Source organism: Chiloscyllium plagiosum, chromosome 8 (assembly GCF_004010195.1).
Source record: "Chiloscyllium plagiosum isolate BGI_BamShark_2017 chromosome 8, ASM401019v2, whole genome shotgun sequence".
Lineage (NCBI taxonomy): Eukaryota > Metazoa > Chordata > Chondrichthyes > Orectolobiformes > Hemiscylliidae > Chiloscyllium > Chiloscyllium plagiosum.
The window spans coordinates 86679212-86690879 of NC_057717.1; the positions used below are offsets into that span (position 1 = coordinate 86679212).

Below are 11668 nucleotides of genomic sequence, written 5' to 3' on the forward strand. Positions count from 1 at the left end.
CAGCAATCTCCTCTCTTGCCTCTCTCAATAACCTGGGGTAGATCCCTTCGGGCCCTGGGGATAACTCCATCTTAATGCTCTTCAAGAGATCCAACACCACTTCTTTCTTGATTTCAAATGCCCCAGCATTTAGCATGCTGCACACAAATCTCACTGTACTCCATTTCCTTCTCCTGGTGAATACCATCTCAAAGTACTCATTTAAGTTTGTGCCCTCTGCGTCCAAACACAAGTTTCCTTCCTTTATCTTTGAGTGGTCCTACCTTCTCCCTAGTTATCCTCTCATTTTTAATGTATGTATAGCATGCTTTAAGATTCTCTTTAGCCCTACATGCCAAGGTCATTTCATGGCCCCTTCTTGCTGATCTAATTCCCTGCTTGAGTTCTTTCCAGCTTCCATAGAGTCATAGTCATAGAGATGTACAGTATGGAAACAGACTCTTTGATCTTTATATTCCTCATGGGCCTTGCCCAAGTTTAGCTTCCTAACCCTTCCGTATGCTTCTTTTTCCCTTTTGACTGAATTCCCAACTTCCCTCGTTTATCCAAGGGTCCCTAACTTTGCTATCTTTGTTTTTCCTCCTTACTGGAACATGCCAGTCCTACACTTTGATCAGTCAGTCTATAAACAACTTCTTCATGTCAAATGTGGAGCTGCCCAATACCAGCGCCTCCCAATTAACACCCCCAAGCTTTTGCCTAATACTGAGGTAATGTTCCATCCCTCAACTTAGTATCTTCCTACATGAACCATGAAGCTATTGCTCTGACTTTAACCTGGCTGGATAGTAAGGAAAGTGCAAACCTACTTGCCCAAGATATTCAAAGAGCCATTCTCTCCCCTCAAACTCAGCAAAAAGTAATACCTGTGACTCTAGGCTTGACTGAAATCTGAAACACGAGTAGGGAAAGAGGAATGAAGGTAGCAATCCAGATAGTCCTTTTTGACACAGCAATGTGTGAAAAACTGAATCAAATGTAATCCAGGAAACGTCATGCCCAATTCCTCATGGTGCCATGTTACAGTTCACAGTTACAGTTTTGAACTCTCTCACCTTAGGGAAAAGATCCTGCCATTCACCTTATCTATATCTCTCATGATTGTACAAATCTCAATAAGGTTGCCCTGACAATCTTCGACGTTGCAGTGAAGGAATCCCAGTCTTTCCAGTCTATTTTTATACCTCAAACCTTCCAATCCCGGCAACATCCTTTTCTGAGCCCTCTCCAGTTTAATAACATGTTCCTATAACAGTGCGAAAAGAACCACACAGTGTACTCCAGGAGAGTGCAGGGATTTGCAAGGAGCAATTTCAATGCAAACTCTTAATCCTTCAGCATCCCATTTGTAGCCTCATCATCACTGGTGATCCCTCGCAAATGAAGAAGACTCTTCCCTCTCACGGCGAGTGTGTTTTCAGTTTGTTAACCAACACTTTATGTGACACTTCATTAAAAACTTAAAATATTCCTGTGAGGATGAAGAATAAAATGGCACGATTCAGGAACCTTAGATGACAAGAAATGTTATACGTTAATTAAAAAGAAAGAAGTATGACTAAGGTTTAGTAAACAGGAATCAACAAGATCTTTGAGGATTAAAAAAGGAGCATAAATAAATTTCACTAATAAATTAGGAGGGCTGGACAGAGCCATGAAATGTCCTTGGCAATTAGGATTAAGTAGTCTTGCAAGACATTTCATACATAAATGGGTGGCATAGTGGCTCCGTGGTTAGCACTATTGTCTCACAGCACCAGGAACCTGAGTTTGATTCCAACCTTATGTGACTATCTGTGTGGAGTTTGCAGACTCTCCCTTTGCCTGCATGGATTTCTACTGGGAGCTCTGGTATCGTCCCATAGTCCAAAGATGTGCAAGTGAGGTGGATTAGCCATGCTAACTTGTCCATAGTGTTCAGGAATGTGGGCCTAGGAGGATTAGCCATGGGAAATGGAGGGTTATGGGTATTGGGGAGGTGCAGGTCTGGCTGAGATGCTCTTCAGAGGGTTGGTCTGGCACATGGGATCTATCCCAGGATACTCAAAAAGGCAAAGGAGGACATTGCTGGGTCCTTCACATAGACCTTTGTATCCTCTTTAATCTCAGGAGATGTTCCAGAAGACTAAAGAATAGCCATTGTTGTTTCTTTATTCAAGGAAGGCAACAGGGATATCCAGAAAATTATTGGAGAAGATTCCTAAGGACAGGATTTACTTGCATTTGGAAATGAATGGACTTATTAGGGATACTCAGCATAGCTTCAAGCAGGGGAGGTCTTGTCTTATAAACTTGATTGAGTTTTTTGAGGAAGTGAAAAGATAACCGATGAAGGCAAGGCAGTGAATGTTATCTCTATTGACTTTACTCAAGTGCGGTAGGCTCGTCCAGAACATCAAATCACCTGGGATTTCTGGTGAGTTGGTAAATTGGATACAAAATTGGTTTGTTCATTGAGGACAAAGGGTAGTTGTGGAGGGACTGAGGTGTTCTGACTGGAGGTCTGTGACCAGTGATTTACCACAAGGATTAGTCCTGGGACCTCTGTTGTATGTAACATATATATGTATAGATAAATAATTGACTTGAATAAAAATGTTGGTGGCCTGTTTATTAAGTTTACTGGTGGGAACCGAGGCTATGGATTGAAGGATGGAGTAGCTAGTGTACAGCCAGATACAGCTTGCAGAGAGTCTTTGAGGAGGGATAGACAGTCGATAGGGCAAATTTGCAGTCAATGTGATGGATTGAAATGTGTCTATTTTAACACAAGAAGTCTCAGGAATAAGGGTGATGAACTTAGAGCATGGATCAGTACTTGGAACTATGATGTTGTGGCCATTACAGACACTTGGATATCACAGGGGCAGGAATGGTTATTGAATGTTTCAGGATTTAGTTGTTTCAAAGGGAATGAGGGGAGTGAGGGAAGGTAAAAGAGGTAGGGGAGTGGCATTGCTAATCAGGGATAGTATCACAGCTACAGAAAGGGAGGTTGTCGAGGAGGGTTTTTTCGACAGAGTCAGTATGGGTGGAAGTCAGAAACAGGAAGGGAGCAGTCACTTTACTGGGAGTTTTCTACAGATTCCCTTGCCCCATAGCAACAGAGACGTTTGGGAGGCAGAATTTGGAAAGGTGCAGAAGTAACGGGGTTGTTGTCATGGGTAATTTTAACTTCCCTAATATTGATTGGAATCTCCTTAGCTCAAATAGTTTAGATGGAGCAGTTTTTGTCAGGTGTGTCCAGGAAGGATTCCCGACTCAACATGTAGATAGGCGGACTAGAGTGGAGGCCATATTGGATTTGGTGCTTGACAATGAACCAGGCCAGGTGTCAAATCTGTCGGTGGGACAACATTTCGGTAATAGCGATCACAACTCCCTGATCTTTTCTATAGCCATGGAGAGGGATAGGAGCAGATGGTATGGGAAAGTATTTAATTGGGGGAGGGAGAATTACAATGCCATTGGCAGGAACTGGGTGCCTTGCTGAGATATTAGTATCATCGATAGTCACAAATGAGATGCCGGAAGTCTGGAGATTGGCTAACAATGTGTCACTATCGAGGTAAGGTGGTAAGGAAAAGCCAGGGAACTATAGACCAGTGAGCCTGATGTTGATGGTGGGCAAATTGATGGAGGGAATCCAGAGGGATGGGATTTACATGTATTTGGAAAGGCAAATGTATTTACATGTATTTGATTAGGGATAGTCAACATGGCTTTGTGTGTGAGAAGTCATATCTCACAAAATTGATTGAGTTTTTGAAGAAGTAACAAAGAAGATTGATGAGGGCAGAGTAGTGGATGTGATCTGTATGGACTTCAGTAAGGCGTTTGACAAGGTTCCCCATGGGAGACTGGTTAGCAAGGTTAAATCACATGGAATATAGGAAGAACTAGCCATTTGGATACAGGACTTGCTCAAAGGTAGAAGACAGAGGGTGGTGGTCATAGGTTGCTTTTCAGACTGGAGGCCTGTGATCAGTGGAATGCCACAAGGATTGGTGCTGAGTCCACTGCTTTTCATCATTTATAGAAATGATTTGGATGTGAGCATAAGAGATATAGTTAGCAAGTTTGCAAATGACACCAAAATTGGTGTTGCAGTGGACAGCGAAGAAGGTTACCTCAGAGTACAATGGGATCTTGATCAGATGGGTCAATGGGCTGAGGAGTGGCAGATGGAGTTTAATTTAGATAAATGCGAGGTGCTGCATTTTGGAAAGGCAGATCAAAGCTGGACTTATACACTTAATGGTAAGTTCCTCGGGAATGTTGTTGAACAAAGTGACCTTAGAGTGCAGGTTCATAGCTCCTTGAAAGTGGAGTCACAGATAGAAAGGATAGTGAAGGTAGTATTTGGTATGCTTTCCTTTATTGGTCAGAGCATTGAGGACAGGAGTTGGGAGGTCATGTTGTGGCTGTACAGGACATTGGTCAGGCCACTTTTGGAATATTGCGTGCACTTCTGGTCTCCAGCTAAAGGAGGTTCAGGAAAGATTTACAAGGAGGTTGCCAGGATTGGAGGTGTAAAAATGGATACAGACTCTTCAGTCCAACTCGTCTGTACCGAACAGATATCTGAATATAATTTAGTCCCATTTGCCAACGTTTGGCCCATATCTCTCTAAACCTATTCTTATTTATGTACCCATCCAGATGCCTTTTAAATGTTGTTATTGTACCAACATTGAACTATAGGGAGAGGCTGAATACGCTGGGCCTATTATCCCTGGAGTGTCGGAGGCTGAGGGGTGATGTTGTAGAGGTTTATAAAATCATGAGGGGCATGGATAGGATAAATGGACAAGGTCTTTTCCTTGGTGTGGGGGAGTCCAGAACTAGAGGACATAGGTTTAGGGTGAGAGGGGAAAGTTACAAAAGATACCGTAGGGGCAACTTTTACTGCAAAGAATGGAGCACATTCGGAATGAGCTGCCAGAGGAAGTGATGGAGGCTGGTACAATTACAGCATTTAGATGGGTATGCGAATAGAAAGAGTTTAGAGGGATATGGGCCACATTCTGGCAAATGGAACTAGATTAATTTAGGGTATCTGGTCAGCATGGACGAGTTTGACAAAAGGGTGTGTTACCATGCTGTACATCTCTATGACTCTATAGCATCTTCCCAGAGCTTCAATGCACTGGCTTTAAATAACCTCTTTATGGTTTTCAAACAGTGTGGAAACAGGCCATTTGGCCCAACAGTCCACACCAACGCTCCAAAGAGTATCCCACCCAGACACATCCCCTTACCTTATTACTCTACATCTACCCCTGATTAATGCACCTAACCTACACATCCCTGAACAATTTAGCATGGCCAATCAACCTAGCTTGCACATCCTTGGACTGTGAGAGGAAACCAGAGCACGTGGAAGGAACCCACGCAGACACAGGGAGAATGTGCAAACTCCACACAGTCAGTCACCCAAGGCAGGAATCGAACCTGGGATCCTGACGCTGTGAGGCAGCAGTGCTCACCACTGAGTCACCATGTTTTATTTCAACGTTTCTGGTGTGAACACAGACTAACTCTTCACTCAAAGGTAACCTAGTTCAGTCCATATTTTTCCATATATTCACAGGACTACCCCACTCAAAATAACAATGTGATCAGTAACAGTCTCCTACCCAAAGCTATGAGTATTTCACTTAAGCTGAAGAAGCACAAGTTCCAGAACTTTCTAACAAACGTGAGGCCCATTATTTCTTTTGCTTGTCACAGAACAATCTAAAATAAATGAAATTCATTAATGCTGCACAAAAAAATATTTTCTCTACAGCCAGTCCTCAAAAATGGTTTTGAAAGAAATCACCATGGCTCCAGAAGGAGTTACAAGTTAATTATCAACTTCTGACATACAAAAACCCACTGGTTACTCATTTGAAAACTACATTGCAAACTTATAACATCAATGATGCTTGTTTGAGGAACCCGTGGACACCATGAGCTGAATGAACACCTTCTGTGCTTCTGTGATATACTGTATATAAATTACATAGATTACATCACTCAACACATGACAGACCATGAGACTGAGCCATGCAGTCCATAATAAATAAGATTACCAGACAACGGTTTAAGACAACAAGAAATTTATGTCATGAAAGTACTGGAAGATCATCTTACATTTATGGACACATCTGCTGGTGGCCCAGCAGCAAGTGGTCTCCCGAATACCATGAGAAGCTCACCCACTGAAGACACAGAATAACTGAGAATCTTGTTGTAGGATGATACAGAGACAGCTGCAAATTCCACAAACAGAGAGAGGTGGGGAATGAGGTGGAAGGGAAAATTGGGGATTAAAGAGGAAAGTGAGGAATAAATGGCAGTTGGGAGTCAAGGGAAAGGTGGGGATAAAAAACATGGTGGGATCGAAAAAGGAGTTCAGTGTCAAGGGGAAGTCGGTAATTAAAGGTGACTTTGGATGACAAGGGGAAGTCGGTAATTAAAGGTGACTTTGGATGTCAAGGGGAAGTCGGTAATTAAAGGTGACTTTGGAGTAGAGGAACATCCAGGGAAGTGGAATGAAGTTAAGTGTGATGGGGGGTGGTGGGGGGTTACGTTTGCAGGGGGTGGTGAAATAGAGATAGCAATAAAGGTGAAGGAGAAAGTGGAAGGGAACAGAGAGATGCAGTGACAATGGAGGTTGGGGAGGTGGGAGATGGAGAGATGTGGGGTAGACTAATTGATGAATTGACTTGGGTGAATCCAGGGCCATGGAAGCAGAACATTACACTGATTTTTCACAGATTGAGCGATGTCTAGAATTGCACGGCCAATCGTGCCATTTCCCTTCAGAAGACATTGTGGCACAATTTTCTTCTCTGTTACCATTGGGCTGGCCACTCCTCCAAAACCTGAATGTGGAAAGAGAATAGGGCAGAATGAGTGGACTGTTGCATTTAATATGTTGCATGTTAAATGAAGTGCAAGGACCTTCTCTATTGTACCCACTGCCACAAAAGTTTGTACTGTCAACTGATTGTTACATATTTAACACAGTCACACTTTGGAACAGTACAGTAATGACCCAGTACATATGGAGAATGATCTGTGTGACCAGCTCATATAAACATTAATTAATAAATTGCTGCCATGCTGTGGTTCTGTTCGCCGAGCTGGAAGTTTTTGTTGCAAATGTTTCGTCCCCTGTCTAGGTGACATCCTCAGTGCTTGGGAGCCTCCTGTGAAGCGCTTCTGTGGTGTTTCCTTCGGCATTTATAGTGGCCTGTCCCTGCCGCTTCCGGTTGTCAGTTTCAGCTGTCGCTGTAGTGGCCGGTATATTGGGTCCAGGTCGATGTGTTTGTTGATGGAGTTTGTGGATGAGTGCCATGCTTCTCGGAATTCCCTGGCTGTTCTTTGTTTGGCTTGCCCTATAATGGTAGTGTTGTCCCAGTCGAATTCATGTTGCTTGTCGTCTGCGTGTGTGGCTACTAAGGATAGCTGGTCGTGTCGTTTCGTGGCTAGTTGATGTTCGTGGATGCAGATCGTTAGCTGTCTTCCTGTTTGTCCTATATAGTGTTTTGTGCAGTCCTTGCATGGGATTTTGGGCTTATGCCCGAAACGTCGATTCTCCTGTTCCCTGGATGCTGCCGGACCTGCTGCGCTTTTCCAGCAACACATTTCCAGCTCTGAGCCTTCTGGTTCTCTTACAAACCCGGCTGACTCCTGATCAGAGTCAGCATGGATTTCCGAAGGGGAAATCATGCTTGAATAACCTTCTGGAAATATTTGAGAATGTAACTATGAAGATGGACAAGGGAGAGCCAGTGGATGTAGTGTATCTGGACTTTCAGAAAGCCTTTGATAAGGTCCCACCTAGGAGATCTGTGAACAGGGCACATGGTATTGGTGGCAAGGTACTGATTTGGATTGAAAATTAGCTGACTGACAGGAAACAAAGAATAGTGATAAATGGGTCCCTTTTGGAAGTGCAGGCAGTGACCAGCAAGGTACCACAAGGTTCGGTGCTAGGCCCACAGCTGTTTACAATATGCATTAATGATATAGGTGAAGGCATTAAAAGTAATATTAGCAAATTTGCTGATGACACAAAGCTAGGTGGCAGGATGAAATGTGAGAAGGATGTTAAAGAAGACGGAGTGACTTGGACAGACGAGGTGAGTGGACGGATGCATGGCAGATGCAGTTTAATGTGGATAATGTGTGGTTATCCACTTTGGTGGCAAGAACAGGAAGGCAGATTACTATCTAAATGGAGTTCAATTAGATTAAGGGGAAGTACAATGAGATTTAGGTGTTCTTGTACATCAGTCAATGAAAGCAAGCATGCAGGTACAACAGGTAGCGAAGAAAGCTAATGGCATGCTGGCCTTCATAACACGAGGAATTGAGTATAGAAGCAAAGAGGTCCTTCTGCAGCTGTACAGGGCCCTGGTGAGACTACACCTGGAATATTGTGCGCAGGTTTGGTTTCCAAATTTGAGGAAGGACATTCTGGTTATTGAGGGAGTGTAGCATGGGTTCACGAGGTCAAATCCTGGAATGGTGGGACTATCATATATTGAAAGATCGGAGCGACTGGGCTTGCATGTGCTTGAGTTTAGAAGGATGAGAGAGGATCTGATTGAGACATATAAAATTATTAATGGATTGGACACTCTGGAGGCAGGAAGCATGTTTCCGCTGGTGGGTGGGTCCAGAACCAAAGGCCACAGTTTAAAAATAAGGGGTAGGCTAAAGAGAATAAAGTTGAGGCCAGAGAGTAGTGGATATATGGAATGCTCTGCCCCAGAGGGCAAGGGTTCCTTGTTCAATTCCACGGGTGACTGTCTGTGTGGAGTTTGCACATTCTCCCCGTGTCTGTGTGGGTTTCCTCCGGCTGCTCCGGTTTCCTCCCACAGTGCAAAGATGTGCGGGTCGGGTCGATTGGCCATGCTAAATTGCCCATAGGGTTACATGCATTAGTCGGGGGAAATGGGTCTGGGTGGATTACTCTTCAGAGTGTTGGTGTGGACTTGTTGGGCTGAAGGGCTTGTTTCCACACTGTAGGGTATCTAATCTAATCTAAAACTCTAAAATAATATTCGCACTACACAAATGCCAGACAATGACCATCACTAATAAGAAAAAAAACTAACCACCTCCCTTCGACCTTCAATGGCGTTACCACCACTGAATACCCCACGGTCAACATTCTTCGGGTTATCATTGACCAGAAACTCAACTGGACTCACCATATACACACAGTGGCTACAAGTGCAGGTCAGAGGCCAGGACTACTGTGGAGAGTAACTCACCTCCTGACACCCCAAAGTCTATCCACTATCCACTAGCTACAAGGCACAAGTCAGGAGTGTGATGGAATACTCCCCACTTGCCTTGATGAGTGCAGCTCCAACAATATGCAAAAAGTTTGACACCATCCAGGACAAAGCAGCCCCCGCTTGATTGGCACCACATCTACAAACATTCAATCCCTCCACCACTGGTGGTCAGGAGGAGCAGTGGTGTGTACTATCTACAAGATGCACTGTAGAAATTCATCAAAGACCTTTCAAACCCACAACTACTTCCACCTAGAAGGATAAGGGCAGCAGGTACTTGGGAACACCACCACCTGCAAGTTCCCTTCCACGCCAGCCACCACCCTGACTTGGAAATATATCGCCGATCCTTCACAGTCGTTTGGTCAAAATCCTGGAATTCCTTCCCTGTCGGCATTGTGGGCCAACCCACAGCACGTGGACTGCAGCTCACCACCACTTTCTAGGGCTGAGCTATCAATGTTGGCTAGCCAGTCACGCTCAAGTCCCACAAAGGAATGAAAAAAATAGGAAAGTAGGCAATGACCTAATGGTATTAACGCTGGACTGTTAATCCCAAGATCCAGATAATGTTCTGGGGAATGGGGTTCAAATCCTGCTATGGCAGATGGATTCAATAAATATCTGGAATTAAGAGTCTAATAATGACCATAAATTAATCTTTGATTGTTGGAAAATCCCATCTATTTCACTAATGCCCTTTAGGAAAGGAAACTGCTAACCTTACCTGGTCTGGCTGACATGTGACTCCAGCCCCACAGCAATGTGATTGACTCTTATCTGCCCTCTGGGCAATTAGGGTTGGGCAGTAATGCTGCCGAGCCAGTGTCGCCCTCATCCCATGAATCAATAAAAACTAAGTACTGTGATCGTGTGCAAAATAACTCCCCAACCCTTTGCACAGAGTTTGGAATGTCGTTTCCATGGGTTTCTCTACTTACATCAGACTTCCTTGAATTGTGACGTCTTACTCTCAATTTTGCTCAGGAAATCTGGTACCACTGAGTCTTCAGCCTCATCCTACGCCTTTAAGTGCATGTCAAAACATTTGGTGGACAGATCCAACTTCCTATCTCTTCATCAAACAGTGCCATCACTCCTAACTGGCCCGACATTTTGTTTTCCTGCTACTGGGGTCTCGTCTCTGTTTGCAGCCAGAGTCACCTCGGTGAATGTACTCTGTCCCGGCTGCTCTCTCACCGACTGCGTTAGTGTATCATTCTTCAGTGGGTGTCACATGTAGCCTGAGTCCTCTCATGATCACCACTCTCAGCCCACTCCCAGGTGAGTAACTATTCTTCCCTGGCATTGACCGTAGTCACTTCACTTGATGTTATCTCCATAATCCCACACTGTTTACGGAATCTGGGTGATGTCCTTCCTTACGACAAAGAAAATTCGTTATCCCCCATCAGTTTTCAAGCCTCCAGCCTCCTTGTTGCTAGGCTCCCCTTACACTTCAGGCCCACTGACCAATCAGAAGAATGCAAATAAACACAAGCTGCCTGTTATAGAATATCTATTCTTTGAAAAGGTCCTACATAGGAGAATGATTGAGAAGGTTAAAGCACATGGATTTGTGGGAAACATGGTGAAATGGATCAGAAACCTGCTTAGTAATAGGATACAAAGGGTAATGGTAGAAGGCTGATGTTTGGAGACTGGTGTCTGGTGGTTTACTACAAAGGTCAGTACTGGGATCCTAACTGTTTGTTATATATACATCAATGATACAAATAGAAATGTGGCGGGAATGTTAAACAAATTTGCAGATGACACCAAGATTGGTAAATTGGTAGAGCAAAGAAGATGAATGTAGGTCACATGCAGATATAGATGAGTTGGTCAGATGGGCAAACCAGTGGTATTTAACCTTAATAAGAATGAGGTGATTCCGTTTTGTAAGAAGAAATAAGATGAGGGTGTATTTGATGAATGGCAGGACACTGGGTAGCTTAGAAGAACAGAGAGATCTTGGGGTATTTATTCATAGATCCATGAAATTGGCAGAGCATGTGAATAGGATAGTTAAGACGGCATAAGGAACAGTTGTTTTCATTACATGTTGTAAAGATTATAAGGGCAAGGAGGCAATGTTGGAGTTATACAGAGCATTGGTCAGACCACAGCTGGAGTACTGTGTGCAGGTCTGGTCACCTCACGAGAGGAAAGATGTGGTAGCACTAGAGCAGGTATAGAGGAGGTTAAAAACAAGGAGTGCAGATGCTGGAAACCAGATTAGTGGTGCTGGAAAAGCACTGCAGTCCAGGCAGCATCTGAGGAGCAGTAAAGTCGATGTTTCGGGCAAAAGCCCTTCATCAGGAATACAGGCAGAGTGCCTGCAGGGTGGAGAGATAAATGAGAGG

At 44.0% G+C, this 11668-nt stretch overlaps 1 protein-coding gene across 3 annotated transcripts in view; it reads right to left on the reverse strand.

The window, feature by feature from the left end:
- Window positions 1–1456: 1456 nt before the first annotated feature.
- The window catches only part of LOC122552434 (CD209 antigen-like protein C), a 44140-nt gene continuing 33928 nt past the window's right edge, over window positions 1457–11668 (reverse strand). For 2 of the 3 annotated variants that reach the window (XM_043695164.1, XM_043695166.1), the window contains one exon: window positions 6088–6872. In XM_043695164.1, the coding sequence (XP_043551099.1) occupies window positions 6746–6872 (127 nt within the window). In that variant the 3' untranslated portion in view covers window positions 6088–6745. Of the gene's footprint in view, window positions 1472–6087; window positions 6873–11668 lie in introns of those variants that run through there. The other variant, XR_006312396.1, reaches the window with a different exon arrangement.